An 18983-nucleotide genomic window follows, 5' to 3' on the forward strand; every position below is an offset into this window, starting at 1 on the left:
CTTGATGAGGCACTAAATCTGAGCTTAAGTTTGACGCCGTAGCAGCAGCAGCAGTAGTGTGTTAAATGATTAAACCAGACTTCTGATAATCGTTTCTCCTGCAGGGGGAGTTTGTGGCGTGTCTCCTGGCTCTCCTGCGGCAGATGAGTGACAGGCATTATCAGAAGCTGCTGCAAGCCTTCAGCAACAAAGACGACCTGAGGGTAAGACCTGCACATTCTAGAGAACGCAGTAATTCCCTTCAGCCATCAAACAAGAATTAATGTTTGGATTTATTGCGTGACTGCACTTCACTGTGCTTGTGGGTTGAGTCATTCATTTGTAATTGTGTTTGTCTATTATTTAGTATGCTTTGTCTTTTTCTTGCCTCATTATGTTTCATTTTCGTGCTTTTGTGTAATCTAGTTTCTCTTACCTGCTGGAAATAATTTTCTCTCTGGGACTTATTAGTAATAAAGTGAGTAGACTAGACTATCATACACAAGAGGGTGTGTGGTGTGCTTGTAGGTATGAGGTAATAGGTTGTGGTTGCAGGACACCGGCACAAGCGTAGGATAGAATAGCAATTGTAGAACCGAGTCTCCAGTCACACTGATTACCATTATACCACACTTTCATCCTTGATTATTGATCACATCTTTGACTCTTAGAGAAAAGTTTCCATATAAATACTCCCATAACTCAACAAATTGCATTAAGTGAAGTGAAGTTAAACTATGTGTCAAATCTCTTGCTGTTGTTGCTAGCAAGAGTTTGGCCTCCACCCACGTCCATGATCTCTGTTGGCTTCAGTGCAGCATCAGAAAAGCTCCCAATCGGAATTTACCGTATGAGGTCGTGCCCGCCAAATGCGTTGCATTCATTGGAGATATGAGACGACATGTTTTTGACAGCTCTTAACCCCAACCTGACCTCTGCTGCATAAGACAAACAATATGCCAATCCCAATGTAGGTCTGAGTTAACCATCCCCTCCAGAATTATGTAAAGAACCACCGCATTAAAAAATATAAATATCTTTATGAGTGGAAATCTCCATATAACAAATAGAGTACATGCAGGTATATAATCTTTGTATTTGCACCTCCCATGTGCACATTTGCAGTCCTGCACAACGAGTGCAGCTCGACAGCGAGGTCACGTTGCGCGAGGAACATCGAGATGCGAACACCAAAGGAGAGACAGGGAAAATAATGAGGTCGCGAGTTCTTCCCACTGAGGATGACTATCAATTGGGCCGAATATCAGAAAGCTTTGAAAGGTGATGGTCCGGTTCTTGCAGATGTTCAGTTTGTGGCACTTGGACGTCAGAAGAAATTGAAACATGCATGCAATATGGAGCAGCGCTACTGTATATGCTTTCAGTCCGTCTATGATAATTAACTTAATAGATTATGCATCGGTAGCGTACTCTAAGCCGAAAGAAAGCAGAGATGACAGAACTGTCAGATGGCTCATCAGCCCCGAAGCTAAGAACACCTGAGTGTTGTCACCTGTGATTTGTCTCCATTAGTGTGTTCAGTCTGGCTTGACATGACTTCAGATCTCCATTCATCAGGTGGCTCGCAAAGGAGTAGTGGCATTCGTCCCCAAATTGTGTCCAATCTAGTGTTTCAATCTTGCCATTACAGAGAAGAAAACCAGCCACTTGGTGGAATAGAAGAACACTTCTTTTAAAAGTAGTGTGTTCGTGCCTTGTGCATAATGTGAAGGCTGGATAAAGGTCACATCTGTTGTGTGTCTTCCAGGACTTCCTTCTCCAGATCTTCACCGTATTCAGGATCCTTATCCGACCAGAAATGTTCCCCAAAGACTGGACCGTGATGCGGTTGCTGACAAACAAGTAAGAGCACAGACACGTGCACAAATTGTAACTGTAGGATGGGGATGACGTCAATAACATTCTGTCTCTGTCCTTCTAGTGTCATCATCACAACTGTCCTCTATCTGTCCGACGCCCTGAGGAAAAACTTCCTGAATGAGAAGTTTGACTATAAGGTAGGACTTAAAGTGCAGGCACACACACACACACACACATACACACACACACACACACACACACACACACACACACACAGAAACAATTTTATTAGGTAACACGCAGCAAAGCAAGCACAGTTTTTCCAAGTGATGATAATTATGAGGATTTATTTGCTGCGCCGCTTTCAAAACAAAGCACAGTTAAACCACAATAAAAGCTCAGGGCACAAGATAAAATTAAAAACCAGAACACAAACACAGTGACAATTGGATTACATGAAAGAACAGCAGAACCTCCCTGTAATAGCTAAGTACAATAAAACGCTTGTAAAAAATGCTCCTCTGCTGATTTCAGGAGGGATTTAAACGATGATACTTAGATCCAAATGACTCACAACTCAAATGTCAAGAATGTCTTGACACCAGTGCATCATTTTTGTCTGGATTCCTGAATATTTTTGACAGCTTTGCTCTTATTTATGTAATTTCCAGGTGTGGGACTCCTATTTCTATCTGTCTGTAATATTTATCAATCAGCCCTGCCTCCAGCTGGAGTCCTTCTCTCCCTCCAAGAGGAAGAAGATTCTGGAGAAGTATGCATTGTTTCTTTTGCAGACGCACGCGCACACAGACACACACACACACACACACACACACACACACACACACACACACACACACACAGTTGGATGGCCTGTAATGAGCACTTTCACTCAGCATCCAATTCTCTGTCCCATTCTCTTATTATGGTCTCAGACCTCTCTCACTCTCTCTCTCTCACACACACACACACACACACACATTGTTCTGAATATCACATATGGTATAATGAGCACTCCACATGCTGCTTTTTTTCAGCCTCTCAGTCTGTGCACGCCTGCAGCAAGTCCACTTTTCCAACAGTGTCATTTTGTCATGCAGGTACGGAGACATGAGGGTCATGATGGGCTGTGAGATCTTCAGCATGTGGCAGAATTTAGGTAGGATGTTGGTGAGATTTGATGTGCGTCTAAATGTAATGATCGATCATGAGAATTAATCATTTATGTGTTAATTTTGGTGCTTGAAAATAACTACCCATCACCCACTGCTGCAGTAGTATGCAAAGGCTCTGATTGTGGCGGTGAATGCTCTTGTATTCTTTATGCTCTGATGCAATCGGTTATCACAAAAGTAACTTCTGCATCATAAAAAGTCCTTTGTAGGTGCTCAAACCCATTCAGCTGTCAATTTGCCAAAATGTTGTCACCATGGCAACAAACTGTGTGCCCCTGCTTTCTCCTGCTTTTTGCGGATGCTTTTGTTCTGCTCTGAGCCTCTGGTGCTTATACACAATTTAGTGTTTTAATCATTTCCGAATGTGTTGCTTTGTATGTGTGTCCCTCCGGTAATAATATAATAATAAGGGATTTTAAGCTACACCAGGAGAATTAAAAATGCTTGGAATGTTTTCAGAGGAAACCACAGTTGATCAAAGTGTCCCTGGCGTTGTTAATGTGGCTTGTTAAAGGATGAGGTGATGAGAGACCCTCTATGTTGACCTTCTCTCCCGTCTCCTCCAGGGGAACACAAGTTAAACTTTATCCCAGCGATGATTGGTCCATTCCTGGAGGTGACGCTGGTGCCTCAGCCCGATCTGCGGAATGTCATGATCCCCATTTTCCATGACATGATGGACTGGGAGCAGCGACGCAGTGGCAATTTCAAACAGGTACGCAGCCAGTAAAAATACATTTACTTCCCTGGAACACGAAATGCGTTTAAGACGACTCTTGCTCCCCTAAACTGTTTGTGACAGCCAGCGGAGTTGGAACAATCTGTTCAATCACATCACATAACGTCATCTCCGTTTTAAACTCCAAACCATCTGTGCTGCTCTCTGTCACATTCAGTTTACCTTCTGAAATGGCAACTCTTGTGAGTTTGTGATTCCCTTTCCTGTCAGGTGGAGGCCAAGCTGATAGACAAGCTCGACAGCCTGATGTCTGAGGGCAAAGGAGACGAGACCTACAGAGAGCTCTTCAACAGCATGTGAGTTACAGTCGCAGAGAGGACGGAATAACAATAGAAATGGGAAACGTGAGAGGGAAGTGGAAGGAGGAGGACATTCCTGGGAGCAGACCTGCGCTGGATGGAATATGGATGCACACAATAAGGGGTTGGGGGAGGAGAGACATGGGGAGTGTAGGAATATCAGGAGCTTTAAATACACAATTAATAAAATAGTCTTCATTGTAACAAGAAAAGTGTGGAGTGAAGAATCGGGTCTGGATCTGCTTCAAACATGATAGATAAATTAATTATTCTATGTCATCACCACTAATTTATGGCATTGTAAATACCACCTATAGGCCATATGCCATGAAAAAACTGGATATAAATTAAAGTGCTCCTCTGGCTCATGGTAAAGAGGTAATTAGATAAGCCAATAGGTAAAGTGCTCTATGCAGTAAATGGCCATATGGGGGCAGTATCAGCATCAGCACCATCACTCTCCCTCAGGTTCATTGTAGCGGGAAATTATAGCCGTGTTGTTCCAAACAAGGATACCGGGGCACTTCCCATCACAGGAAGTAGCCATTCATCGCGGCGAACGGCCTAAATGATGCGATCCACACACAGCTTCATCAGCTAAATGTGTGTGTGGGCTGCAGCTCGCAGGTCGTTTTCCTCCGTAAATGGCTGTTTTATCTGTAGGTGGGTGTGCCTCAATGTTCTAGCTTTTTAGCAAAAGAGCACAAACATCGTTCAAGTTTGACACAAGTCACATAAAAACCTGTTATGTGCGTTTAGCCTAGATTGATTATATGTTGCTAATAAGCAGCTGTCCCTGCGGAAAATACTTAGTAGGACATTTCAGGGTACAAACTTTAATGAAAAGGTACATGCCTGTGACTTTACCTTGGGGGCAGCATTGCTAATGAAACAAAAAGAGGTTTGTTTGGGTTTTTTTCTTAAAGAAAAGTGGCTTAAAAGTTGTAATAACAGGGGGTAACAACAGTTGAACACTGGTGAGTATAAATGAATATATCTTAACAGTTATAGGTAAGTGTATTGCGCTTCAGTCACTGTCAACATCCACACAACCCATCCCCTGCATGCTTAGTGTATGTGTGTGTGCGTGTGTGTTTTTGTTTGTGTGTACGCCCCTGCTTCCTGTGTTGCTTCCTCTGCCCTTTGTGGAGGACAGAAAATGACGCCATTCATCATAAAGGTCCAAAACTATAATCTCATTAAAAGTCCAATGTTCCATTCATATACGTGTGTCCTGTATCACACAGCTGTAACTGAACATGTGATCAGGATTTTATATTTGTTTAATGATCCTGTCTCAGTCATACATCATTATATGTAAAGCATTACATAAGGTAAGCGTCTGTATTGTGGAATATATACTGTAGTTATTCTTATTGTATATTTTTGCCAATATCTTAATCAGACATGCAGATTATGAAATAGAGATTAAGTTTGCAATCAGGCAATTTAATGTTTAAGTTACGATTTTTATCCCACTTTTATTTCTTGTATGTTTTATTTAGCTTTTTCAATTGATTTCCCTCATTCTAACTCCACTAACCCCCTAAGCTAACCTGTGTGAGTGTGTGCTGGTATTAATCATATTAATATTAATTTATTCCACCTATGCTTCCCGCCTGGAGTAGAATTCCTCTGTTTGGTCCGTACCCTAGGTAAGACGCTCTCCTCTTTGCTCTCTCGGTGTCGTCTGTGTGCGGGAACAGGGAAGGGGGGGTGACTGGGGAAATTAATTCAGAGTTTTTGCCCTGAAATCCAAATAAAATCACCCGCCATGGCCTCTTGACTACACATTTAGTCTCAGGCAGGGCAACAAGCATAGGTGCCCCTTGTGTTTTCTTTGTTACTCATCCTTTATCTTTCTTTTCCTTTCACCTTTCCCTTCTACTTGCTCTCTTTTTGCCCGTCTCTTTTGGTCCTTATGTCTCTGTATCCTTCTGTCTCTCCTCGTTTGCCCTCCAGCCTGCTGAAGAAGATTGAGCGAGAGACCTGGAGGGAGAGCGGAATCTCCCTGATTGCTACTGTCACTCGCCTAATGGAAAGGCTGCTGGACTATAGGTGGGAGTGTGCGCCAACACACTTACATTACATACATGCATCATCGCCTCAAATCAGTTCTTGCCTTCACAGTTTATGAATGTCATATTTGAGGCACTGCGCTTGGTTGTCTGCATATTCTCCATATCCCCCCTGCTCTCCTGACACATGGTCAAATACACCTTTCACTGTTAACACGTCATCACATGTACATGTCTATAGTTACCTCGTTCACTTGTCACAACACATCATCTTGCATAATGTGAAGCAATGTGCAGTGTTCTGGGAATTCTGCTGGTGTAGTTATGTGCTCCAATGTTGATTACAACGAAGAACACTTAACAGCTCTGCCATCGTTCCATGTTATAGTCAATCAGGGAGAATATTGAGGAGTTTTCCGGCCTGCAAATCCCGAAAGGTTGATACATTTTAGGGCATTTTAGGGGTCTGCATTTGTTTTTGGCTCTCATGAAACTCAACTCAACTCAAACTCACATCTCAAAGCAACCCACGACTCTAAATTTGCATGCCACAGACCAGTGTGACTCCTCTTCTCTTTTTCTCTTTGTGCATTTGTTTATGCCTCCCTCTTGTCTTTTACAGGGATTGTATGAAGCTGGGAGAGGTGGATGGAAAAAAGATTGGATGTACTGTGAGCTTATTGGTGGGTACCATTTTACTCTCTGCGTGTGTTTGAAAAACAGCTTTCGGGATGTTACAAAAAAGAAAGTGACTGACTTAAAACCAACACACTTTGAATACTCATTGAGTTAAAGCCATTTCAACTTTCCCCTTTTTCCCCAAGGAGATGAATAAAGTACCTATCTGTCTCTCTATCCTAACAATATCTATCCTTGTGTGCTTAAGGAAAGGGGGCTTTAAAACTTAATGACCATTATAATCAACTTCCATCTGCTTCTATCAAATGCAATGATATGACAGTGTAGCAATTTTTCTTCATTTTCAGTTGTTCTTTATGGCAATACTTTTGTACATAATCATTGTCTTTCTGCCCTGAGGACATGAAAAACCCACCTTGCGTGGTTTTGTTCTTCTATTGTGAGACTTTCAGCCCACTAGCTTTTGTCTTACATAACCACAGCCATCTGCAGGAGCACCTGGGTGTGTAGGCAGATGGATCAGAAGTCACCGCTAATCAGTGGCCGAAAAACATTGTTGCTCCTCTGCCATGGCGCAATCTGTCTCTGTCACTTTTAAATTGTGTCCTCATTTGCATATACTGCGCTCTCTCTTTCATCTTTCATAATCTCCTTTTCATGTTTTGCCTCCCGCTCCTTCCAGAACTTTTACAAAACTGAGCTGAACAAAGAGGAGATGTACATCCGCTACATTCACAAACTCTACGACCTGCACCTGAAAGCACAAAACTACACAGGTAAGACCTCAAGGCTCGGCCTGTGTGCGGTATTGTGGTGTGAGTGTGTGAGATGCATTCATGTTCTGAGCGTGTGTGTGTGTGTGTGTGTGTGTTTGTGCATGCATTTGCAGAGGCTTCCTACACTCTGCTGCTATACGACGAGCTGCTGGAATGGTCGGACAGGCCGCTGAGAGAGTTCCTCAACTATCCCATGCAGAGCGAGTGGCAAAGGAAAGAGTATCTGCATCTCACTATTGTGCAGAACTTCGACCGGGGGAAGGTAAGCTGGAAACACACACACACACACACACACATAATCCTCTAAAAGCTCTTTGTGTGTTTTTTGGCTCAAAATAGAAAAGAACACCACTCACAATGTGTTGATTACACCTGTGCAAATAAAATGTGTGAAGACAAAATTTTGCAACAAAGGACATCAACAGCCACAATAGATAAAGATGGTACACACACAGTTGCATGAACAAGTGAATGTATCCACCTAGCCACTATGTTGCAACATCATGTTCCATACAGTATGTACTGTACATGAAAACGTGGCAGGATCTCATGTGAAAAGGAGCGACGGGCAGGGATGAAGCCTCTGTGGAGCTGCAAGAACACAGAACACCACTGCTGGTCAGGCATTTAATTTCCACCTGTCATGAGCCGTGACGGCGGCTGCGGCTCCTCGCTGGCATAATCAGATGAACTGCCGGTGGCTGTAATTAAAGTATCAGCCTATGAGCCTAGAGACAGAGAATGAGCAGTGCGAGCAATGACTTAAACCTGCTGTTTCTACACTGTGATCACAATACAGTGACAGTGTATCAACTCAGCTCACCAGGAGCCAAAAGGGCAAGTGGCTTCTCTCGCTGACCCCCTTTAATTGCCAATTTTCACAAGTCTCGCGAGTCCATCCCCTGCAGCAGCACTTGAGTCGTCTGCCTCTATTAGTTTTGCAGGCCTTGCTTTACACCTTCCCCTCCAGGAAGTATTATTTTTCATCTCTTACCTCCTTCCTTGCTCCATTTCTCTCTCGTGTCCCCTTCAATTTTATCTCTTTATCTTAACTACCTCACTCGCTGTTTTGCACACTCAGGGAAAAGTGCCATAATGGAAACTCTCCAAATTTTCCCCAAAAAACGACCCGAACCTCCAGCGTCCCCCTGATGAAATAACACAGCTCTGCGGTATCATTAAAACCGCTCCCCTCGTTACTCATAGTCCAATTTCCCTGCGACTGCACAAGCAATGCCATCTGCTGGTGTTGCCGCACAGGGATTTAAAGGCAGCGCGAAAAGGAAAGCTTTTCATTTAATTACCAAGATGGCTGAGGACCCCATGTACCTGCAGAGGCGAGGTTACGGCGGAATATGATATTTTTTGACTCACCAGTGCCATCCAGTGGGGACGTTGCCTTTGTGCACTGGTTGCTACAGCTTGCCTAACCCACCTGTGCCTTTCACTGCATTTTATAATTGGATATGGTGAAGATGAAGACGTGTGTGTGTGTGTGTGTGTGTGTGTGTGTGTGTGTGTGTGTGTGTGTGTGTGTGTGTGTGTGTGTGTGTGTGTGTGTGTGTGTGTGTGTGTGTGTGTGTGTGTCATGACAGTGTTGGGAGAATGGCATCATCCTGTGTCGAGAGTTGGCTGACCAGTATGAATCCTACTACGACTACAGGAACTTGAGCAAGATGAGGGTGAGTTGTGCGTATGTGACACAAACTTACTGTAACGACTCATCTATACTATCCACCTATACATTAACCTGCTGATTTGACTTTATTCTCTATGGCTAGATGATGGAAGCGTCTCTTTATGACAAGATCATGGACCAGCAGAGACTAGAACCTGAATTCTTCAGAGTGGGCTTCTACGGAAAGAAGTTCCCCTTCTTCTTACGGGTAAATAGTCCCAACATTCATCTGCACTCTTCATCAGGCTGATGATATTATGCAGTATCCGGGTGCTCCAAAGAACAAACAGACCTTCGGGGTGTTTAACTTTTCTTATGTAACTCACCTTGAATGTGAGGTGACATTGTGCAGCTCCCCGTCAATGCCATTTCATGATGTAACCAGGCCTGTCCTTGGCACACTAGTGCAGTGACATCCAGCCACCACTAGATGTCAAGCTAACCCCATGGTGTCTGTTGCACCCCCCCTGCAGAATAAGGAGTTTGTGTGCCGCGGCCACGACTACGAGAGGCTGGAGGCTTTCCAGCAGCGGATGCTCAACGAGTTCCCCCACGCCATCGCCATGCAGCACGTCAACCAGCCAGATCAGACCATATACCAGGCAGACGCACAGTGTATCCTTCAAAAAGAGACACACACGCACGCATACATTTACACAGGCATGATACACTTAGCAGGTACAGTCCAACGTGTTGAAATGCATACAAATCGACACCCTGCAGCAAACACGCATCTGCATATGCACACACGTGTACAGAGATATTACACACACAGCACCGCCTGTAATGAGACGCAATGCTACCACCCATACACACACACGTGCACTAACACACACAGAAACATTTGCTCATACATAGGAGCAGGCACACATTGAGCTGCACCATACGTGTTCATTCCGCTCATTCAAATCTAGTGGCTTGTGAATCGTATTAATTATTCACACCACGAGGTGAGACGACCAACCCTGTAGAGAGTGAAAAAGAGAGAGAGAGTGTGTTGAAAGAGTGAGACAGGTGTGTGTCATACCCACTGTGTTATCTTTGCATGGGGTTTGCCCGTGGAAGAGAGGAGGATAGTCTCAATTAATTATTCTCACATATGCTAATCAGTACAGAATCACTTTCAGATTGTTTACTCCTCTATGTCTTTGCCACAAGCAGTCATGCATATTAATGTGTAAATCTTAGTCTCTTATTTCGGTGGTGGAGGCGATCATCTCTTTGCGTCGGGTGTTTGCTCGCAACAGAGGAGAACACACTCTGAATCACTTCCCACACTGCTGTCCTCCTCCACTGACTTCCACTGACAATTCCTCCGTGCAAAGACGAAGAAGAAGAAAGCAGCAGGAGGAGGGAAAACTTCCACACACTTTTTTTTCCCTCCATTTTTTTGCAGTAGTTTTCTGGCGCCCTCTATTTTTAGCTCAGACGTGCCGCATTTGATGAGGTAACGTGGACATTAGACAGGAGGGCGCAATCACAAGGGGAGTGGGGGAATCATCTGGGTGCAACAACTACATATTAATAATGTGTGTGAGACAGAGGTATTGCACAAGTATTGCACTTCCAGTAGTATTTGATGATCTGGTACTCAAAGTGCTACTTTCCTTTGCACTATATCTCAAGTGGATATGTTGTTGTATTGCTGTTGTCTTCGAGTAGAAACCTTTCACGCTCTTCACAATTAGCGCTGTTACTTTTGATTTCGTAAGCACACTGCAATACTAGAACTTTACATTCCCCTACTTGTGATGGAGTGTTTTTCCATTACGGTGTGTGTGGACAGTAAAGATAACTGCTGCATATCGGATTGTGTTTTATATGTCACCGCATGAGCGTCCACGTCCTTTTTAGCTTTATTGGGAGTCTGCAGCGATGGTAATAGTTGCTATAAATGGAGATAATATCAAACGCTGCCTCTCCTGCCATGGCATTTGTCTAGGTCTGAGTATAACCACTGACACTTTTACCATCCTGTAAATTTCTACCTCATGTCCTCATCCTGTGTGTGTGTGTGTGTGTGTGTCTCTCTCTATTCACAAGTTCAATCTCCAGCGATCCCCCTTCCTGTGCTTTTCCTTGACTCCCCTGCTCCCTGCAGACTTGCAGATCTACGCTGTGACTCCCATCCCGGAGAGCCAGGACGTGCTGCAGAGAGACGGCGTGCCTGACAACATCAAAAGCTTCTACAAGTTCAATCACATCTGGAGGTTCAGATATGACCGACCCTTCCACAAGGGCACCAAAGACAAGGAGAACGAGTTCAAGGTAGCAACAAACACTTGAAACACGGATGTTGATAAATTATGGGCATGCACAATGAAGATGCAGCGCACACACGCACACACATACTGTACATACACACACAAGCACCGAGAGTAAGCAATTTCAGTATTACATATGTAGGAAAGTAGAAGTTTTGTCAATTACTTTGGAAGTTGGTTTCTGCATTAGTATTTTAGGTGGCAGGTTGGTGTTAAACAGCTTTTTCTTCACTCCCTGCCCTCTTCATTGATTGTGAGTTTGTGAAGGCAGTGATGGTTTGAACCTGCACTCAGGTGTTTGCGTATATAATAGTACATGTTTTATTCATCATCATTTTTATATGACTATAATTAGACTCAAAATCTGGCCCATAGTCCGAGCTTTACTCATCTTAGTGCAAATGAACTCTTTACTGCTGCAGATTTGATGCATATACACGCATATAGATGCAGATATTAGCCTCATAAATATTCAGTCTACCAACACGCACGCACACTCCACTCTGTTCCAACAAGCGTATTTGGGCCAAATTGAATCATGATATCACATCTCCATCAGGGCCGGATATCTCTGGCCCTCAGGTGGGAATAATATGTATGCTAAACTTTTGCGCGTTGACAGTGGGCGTGCGGCGGCCAGGATACAATTTGATCACCTTACCGCACATTGGTATGAAGCCACTCTAATTCAACAAGCAAGTTCTCTATCAGCTGAGAAATACTTTACAGAAAGGTCAGGCTTTTGTTTTTGTCACCGTTCCTTTCTAGCTTGCTGCTCTTAAAATGTATGTCATTTTTCCATGTGGCGTTCAGGTGGATTTCTGGCCTTTAAAAAGCATAAAATCAATAAAGGTCAGCAGGGTGATGTAGCGAGGAGGCAGATTCCTCTTCGGCCTTATAGAACACTCGCACAATTGCCTTTGTCAGCACTCAATTGCTCTGCTGGGGTGTCCTTGAGCAAGTTATTTTTTGCATGCTCCGCCCTCGCCAGGCAAAAAGAGAACCTCATCACGGCGATCAATACCATTGATTGTCTTCATTTTCCATGATGTACTGTATATGGTTGAATTTGGAGGAAACATCTTCGGAATCACTCATTTTCCACTTTGTGATCAGATTTCACAGTAAGTTCCACAATTTGGGGAAATTCAGTTGCATTTATCAAACTACTGTCGAGTTGAGATGCGTAATAGACGCAATGCCTCCCTTTAAATTTGGATTTAAATCAAGCATTGAACGTTATAAAATCAATTTCACGCATTTAAATTATGTGAAACAAGACAGTTCCTAAGCGTTTCACATTCTTTATGTATCTTCATGTCTATTCTGGGTGAGATAAATGAATGGGAATGCAAAAGTGGAATCTATACTACGTTTACCGCCTGCAGTAAACGTTACGTTTTCCATAGCCTACGCAATGTACAAATAACCTTGTAGGGTGCTGAGTGACACAAGTGGTAAATCATGAATGGTGATGATATACTGTATATGTAAGCTGTGACATATAACCTGTGCATAAAGGTGGGTGTTTGGTAGGAGGTGTATACTCGTGGCTGTGTTACCTCCTGTATATCATCTAAACGTACTGTAAATAAACCTTCCTGTGTTCGCAGAGCTTGTGGGTGGAGAGGACCACGCTGACTCTGGTGCAGAGTCTCCCAGGCATCTCTCGCTGGTTCGAAGTTGAGAAAAGGGAGTTGGTGAGTTTCAGCTTAACTGCATCAGAGCAACCACACACACATCCCACACAAAAGCCTGCATTGTGAAAGCACATCCGATCTGATGATGTGAACAGTAAGGATGCACAATGCTTCCAATGCTGGTTCTGTTTCAGCATTTTACATAAATCCCCTCAAACGCCTTTTCAGTTTTGGATCTGCTCATTTAGAATCTGTGCAAGGGATTTAAAAATGCCGTTTTGTCCAGTCGCTACACAGCATAACGCCGTCCCAGCCTCTGTCAATCCAAGCGTGAGTTCTTCACCACTCACATCTGCCGAACTTGGTGTGAAATTGTGGATTGTGGGCCCAAATATTATTCTGTGATAGTTATGCTGTGCAATAGCGTAGAAATGCAGAACTGGCAAGAGCAATATGAGCGGGGAGGATTAGGCTCTTTGTGTGACGGAGCACGAAAAAGGCAGAGGAAGAAAGAGAGGATGAAGAGGGGAAGCAGTTTTTATGTGTCAACGGTTTTATATAAAAGTGACCATAATTGTGTGTTCTGCTTTTTGAAAAATGTGATGATGTGCTTTTATGAACTACTTTTAAATACACGGACCAGACCCTAAAGCAGCCATATGTATAGTGTTTCTGCTTTGATGGAATAAACCATCTCTGTGACTGATGATTCTTCTCTGCAGAGGCACATATGTCACATGCGCTTCAACAGCAGATGCAAAAATTGGGTGTAATCTTGATTGCAGTTGTGTTGCATCATTCCCGAAATATGGATTAGCAAACCCAATTTATAGTGTTTTTCACTCAGACTAGTGACATAAATAAAGAGAAAAATCATTTTTGAAAGCTTGCCTCAGTGAAGTGATGAAGCTCCCCTGTAACCTCACTTTTCGCAGGTGGAGGTGAGCCCGCTGGAGAACGCCATTGAAGTGATCGAGAACAAGAACCTGCAGCTGCGGACGTTGATCACCCAGTGTCAGAGCCGGCAGATGCAGAACATCAACCCGCTCACCATGTGCCTCAATGGGGTCATCGACGCCGCCGTCAACGGGGGGCTAGCTCGGTACCAAGAGGTAAGGATGGAGGATGAGGTCTGAGGGTTTTACAGAGTGAGAAGGAGCGAACCACTGATCTGTGAATAGCCTAATGAGGCGTGAAGGTGGGTTTAAGCGGGGAGACGTATGGACAGAAACATTTTGTCGAGAGGAACAGATGGATAGATAGATGGACGAGCAGGCTCGGGTGAAGGTTTTGACTGAGGAGAGAGCATGAAGGGGGGCGGAAGGAAAGCGGGAAGATTAGATGGATGGATGGCGTACAAATGGGTGGATGGATGGGAGTTCGGTCGAAGCGTGGATGGATGAACGCCGGGAGAGAGAAGGGTCGGGTCGAACGATGGCAGATGGAGGAACAGGAGGAAGAGGGAGAGATGGATGGCTGGATCGTGGCCATATGAAAAGGATGCAAGTGCTTATGCAGTGGCGCCGTTAAACACACAGGTGGGAGGGGAGAAAAATTTAAACAAGGCCAAGGAACGCGTTGAAAGATCTTCACGGTCTGCTTCTGCCGAGGCTTGTGGACAGATGATTGCAGGATTAAATAACAATGTGGAGATACAGTGCAATTTCTTAACCAGGAGGAGTACAATTGAAGACAAAAAGGGCCAAAAACCTACTCAAGAAAATGGCTTCACCTTCAGTGAACTGAGTGGATTCGGGGACTTGCTCGGTGTCGCATAGCAACCCCGCTTTTTCCACTGGGAGCGCTTGTGTGCGTGTGTGTGCATGCGCATGTGTGTGTGTGTGTCCTCGTATATCTTTGTGTGTTTACGTGTGTACCATATTGGGCTTGTGCAGAAGAGCGTCCTTTGTAGAAATAGCCTATTAAGCTTAGTAAGGTGCTTGATAGAACACAATGGCAAAGGTCAGTGAAGTGCTCTCCACCCTTAGCCCCATTATTTTGTTAGAAAAATGACAGCAAAGAATTATTTTGCTGCCTTCTGCATGCTCAGTGTTTACTGTGGAAAATTTGTCTGGGGACGACCAGCTGCTTTCAACCGCTTCTAATTTGTTCTTTCATATCAAACACAATAGAGTGACTTATATTTGTACAAGTGTGACCAAGATGGGTCTGTTTCTGTTGCACACACATTGCCGCCGCGATCGAACCCTCATTTGTCTTGGTAGAATATTCCGCCGCCGACCCCACGGAAAGCACCGTAAATCTATTCATTTTCCTTGCCGTAATGCCGATTGACAGCTGCGGCGGCTCGCCCCCGCTACAAATGGAGGAGAAATTGTCATTATTAATATTCAGATTTATTGCTTTAGTTTGAGTTGGAACCCTTGAGGGGGGGAATGTTGTCTGATTTATTTCCCTCCCCTCTGCGTTTCCATCTTTAATTGGACTTTTCTAATGATTAACTGAGCCACGCCGCGGCGAGGTCTCACTCCCTGTAGCCCGACGAAAAAATTTCCATCTTTCGTTGGAGATTATTGATTTTTTTTGCAGGCGCTCCAGGAGGCCTTGGGTGGAATTTCCTGCTGAAATGCAACACTTCTGCCTGCAAAATTAAAACCTTGGCCTGTTGCACGCTGCATCGACACCACGCTGACCTTACAGAGTGTAATAATATTGATGTAATGAAGCAGGCTGCTTTTAATTTCTCGTCTGTCGGAGGAGAATGGTGCCTGCTGCCACATGCGTCTCCAGCCCATATTAATATGGTGTCCTGATAAAGATCACCACCTGAGAATGATGTTTGTCTGGTATAATAATATTCTGATGGCAGACCTTTGTCAGTCAGACAGTCACGTGCACACACTGATAAGCATCTTTGTGTGTGTTGTGATGAGCATCTCCTCCTCCTCCTCCTCCTCAGACTGTGGTGTGGCTCTGTCTCTTTGGAGATAGACAGCCATGTCCTTAGGAGTGGAACCCTGCCGATCTCTCCGCAGACTCCCCCTTTGCCTTTCTTTGCTTTTTTTTGTTTCGCTTTGAAAGCAGATTGCCAGTGCGATGGCTTTCATGGGTTTGAAAAGACTTTCACTGTAATCTGTAGCCACATCTCAGGTGTTGATGGCGATGTAAACAGCAGGGGGGCGGTGATTAAATGCATGGATGCGACAAACACACTTATTATTCAAAGCAGATCTGTGCATTTCTCCTCTATTTCTTCTTTGAGTTGCCTGTTTGAGTTGTCTGTTTGAAGGAAATGGTTGGATAGCACAGAGCGTAATAATCAGAAGTATGGACTTGAAGAGAATGAAAGGGATGTGAGAAACACCCAATTCACCAATTTTTTTTGTCTACTTTTATCGGTATTTTACCCCATCGAATCTTGTTTTTCTGTTTGCTCGGTTAGTCTGAGTGTTTTTCAAGGGTTCAACAAAAAAAATGAAGACAAAAACAGTGTGGACACTAATTTACTGTGTCAGCCCAGCAGGGATTCAGGTAGCGCTGCAGTGCAGAAAGCCCACGGCTTCAGCCCCTGGTGTGCGCATAACAGATGGTCTCCATTTTGCCTCCACGCAGGCCTTTTTCGTCAAAGACTACATCATGAATCACCCGGAAGATGGCGAAAAGATTGGGCGACTCCGAGAACTCATGTTTGAACAGGTTAGGAATGGCTTAAACTGTTTTATTGATCAAGGATAGGCTACTGAGGATTGAAATTCTATACTTTTATACTGAAATCAGGAAATTATGACATAAGGATGTTGTTGAAACACAAATCATTCTTCTTCATCAGTATACTTAAATTAATATTTGTTCAATTAAAGCGTCTCCACAACAATTAAGCAAATATTTCACTTGCAATAGAGCAGAGAAAACAGAGCTCTGTCATTTGAAAGGGGGAGATTCCACCAATTTTACTGTGCAAACATTTATTTCATGCCGTATGACCTCTGGAGTTCACATTGTAACCAGCTTGAGTTTTACAGGCACATATTCTGGAGTATGGCCTTGCCGTGCATGAGAAATTTGTGCCGCAGGACATGAGACCTCTCCACAAGAAGCTTGTAGATCAGTTTCATCTGATGAAGTCCAGTCTGGGCATACAGGTAGGTGCAGAAGGCCGCCTCGTTCAACCAAAGCTTATTTCATGACCAAAATAGATCACTTGTGTGTTATCATTTTCATGTGGCAACTGAAGACGCCTGCCTTTTACATTTTTGAGCGAAATAACCCTTGAGTCCTCTATAACAAAAAGGCTGTCTTCCTTTAAACACTGCTGCTTTCATCTCTGCGTGTGTGTGTGTGCATTTCATTTACATACCACACACTGAGATGAAGAAGCTTGATGGAGTCATGTGCACTTCCTCCTCTCTCATGAACACCCCAGGAGTTTCCGGCATACGTGCGTGCCAGCCCCGTGCACTTCACCAACGGCAGCCCGCGTACATGCAGAAACTCTGTGCCCAACATCATCAGCCCAGACGGGGGGAGAAGCGTTGCCAGGCGGAGGTGACAACCATTTTCTTTTCCTCCAATGCGCTTTAGGAAGAAATCTCAGTCTTGTAATTGAAAGATCATTGTCATCTTCGCTCAGCGTGGTGTTGCTTTGATGAAATCATCAGAGTGAAGTGCCCTTTTCTGAAAATCCCTGATTTTTTTTTTTTACATTTCTGTCCCCACCTCACCTCAAACACCACGCTCTGTGCTTTTAATCTCCTCTTCCTTTTGCTCGGCAACGGCGTGGCTCCATCTGGGTGAAGGTGGGTGTGTCTGGCACCCACGGCGACATTTCTACGTGGCTGCAACCAGGCCAGCAGGGCCACTGTTTATGTGTTTGTGTGTGTGGGTGTGTACGTGTGTACGAGCATTTGGATTTGGATGTGTTCACTGACCCTGCTATCCTGTCTACATGACATCCTGCCTCCACAGTCTCATCCCAGGGAGCACATGACCACACAGATGGTCGAACAAACCAAAGATGCACACACACATAATAACAACAACCTCGCTGTGACATTTCTCTTATGTTTTGTTATGTTTTCCCTATTTTTTTTGTGTTTTGACAGAAGACACACGCTAGATTAAATAATGTGACTGCTGCATTCATTATCCTCTCATGTAACTTTCTCTCTCGCTCTCTCTCTGCCTTTGTTTTCATCGGTTTCCCTTCCTGTCTGTCCATGGCTGGCATTGTTCATCCGGTAAGTGAAACCTCACAACCCTTATGCAGAGTCACCTGCCCGTCCTTATCGAAAACCACGGTAACCTTGTGTTTCTCCCTCTCAGTCCCCTCAGCTATCCTGCAGTGAACCGGTACTCCTCGTCCTCTCTGTCATCTCAGGCCTCCAACGAAGTCAGTAATATCACAGGGCAATCAGAGAGCTCGGATGAAGTCTTCAACATGCAGGTACCCTCTTGCTCTCTCTCTCCCTCGTTCTCTCTCTGTCTACCGAGCACACACTGCTTTTTTGTGGTCGGTCCAGGGAACTCGCTGGAGTTGGGCAGTAATCTAAACTAGATTTGGCCAACTCTGAAAGCTGTTGACAACTCCTGGCAAGCTGTCTGCTGCACCTGTCAGGCTGGGAAAATAGTGGGAAACAGCAAAAACATAACAGAAAAGGCTCTTGTTCACTGACCTAACCAAATGTATTATGTTATTAGTGTTGGAGCATCACCACTCTAATTCTTTAAATCAAGCAGTACTCACTGAAAGAATGTGGAGGTGGTGGTGATGACAAGTATTGTCGATAAGGACAATATTTGAATAGCTGTTCCAATTTACCAAGTGCCATAAAAATAAATGATGCAACCATAAAACATCCATCCACAAATTCTCACCTGTTGTAAGGAAGATAGCATCTCTGCTTCCATTAAGGGCCATCGTCTGTTATGGCCCATCATGTGAAATTGTATGTAGAGATAATTGTATTCAATATAAGTGTTGTCTTCTGTAATGTT

General features: G+C 44.1%; 1 protein-coding gene across 2 annotated transcripts in view; it reads left to right on the forward strand.

Moving 5' to 3' along the window:
• The window catches only part of dock4b (dedicator of cytokinesis 4b), an 85342-nt gene that overhangs the window by 57079 nt on the left and 9280 nt on the right, over positions 1–18983 (forward strand). For both annotated transcript variants that reach the window (XM_076151473.1, XM_076151479.1), the window contains exons 26-46: positions 105–203; positions 1748–1842; positions 1922–1997; positions 2472–2572; positions 2901–2959; positions 3542–3690; positions 3925–4010; positions 5976–6071; positions 6654–6714; positions 7353–7446; positions 7560–7708; positions 9042–9128; positions 9228–9332; positions 9598–9739; positions 11226–11392; positions 13002–13088; positions 13964–14140; positions 16602–16685; positions 17012–17131; positions 17413–17534; positions 18321–18432. In XM_076151473.1, coding sequence (XP_076007588.1) covers positions 105–203; positions 1748–1842; positions 1922–1997; positions 2472–2572; positions 2901–2959; positions 3542–3690; positions 3925–4010; positions 5976–6071; positions 6654–6714; positions 7353–7446; positions 7560–7708; positions 9042–9128; positions 9228–9332; positions 9598–9739; positions 11226–11392; positions 13002–13088; positions 13964–14140; positions 16602–16685; positions 17012–17131; positions 17413–17534; positions 18321–18432 — 2268 coding nt within the window. The remainder of the gene's footprint in view (positions 1–104; positions 204–1747; positions 1843–1921; positions 1998–2471; positions 2573–2900; positions 2960–3541; positions 3691–3924; positions 4011–5975; positions 6072–6653; positions 6715–7352; positions 7447–7559; positions 7709–9041; positions 9129–9227; positions 9333–9597; positions 9740–11225; positions 11393–13001; positions 13089–13963; positions 14141–16601; positions 16686–17011; positions 17132–17412; positions 17535–18320; positions 18433–18983) is intronic.

This window comes from Genypterus blacodes, unplaced genomic scaffold (assembly GCF_046128005.1).
Source record: "Genypterus blacodes isolate CSIRO-AG114 ecotype Tasmania unplaced genomic scaffold, CSIRO-AGI_Gbla_v1 ptg000007l_1, whole genome shotgun sequence".
Classification (NCBI taxonomy): domain Eukaryota; kingdom Metazoa; phylum Chordata; class Actinopteri; order Ophidiiformes; family Ophidiidae; genus Genypterus; species Genypterus blacodes.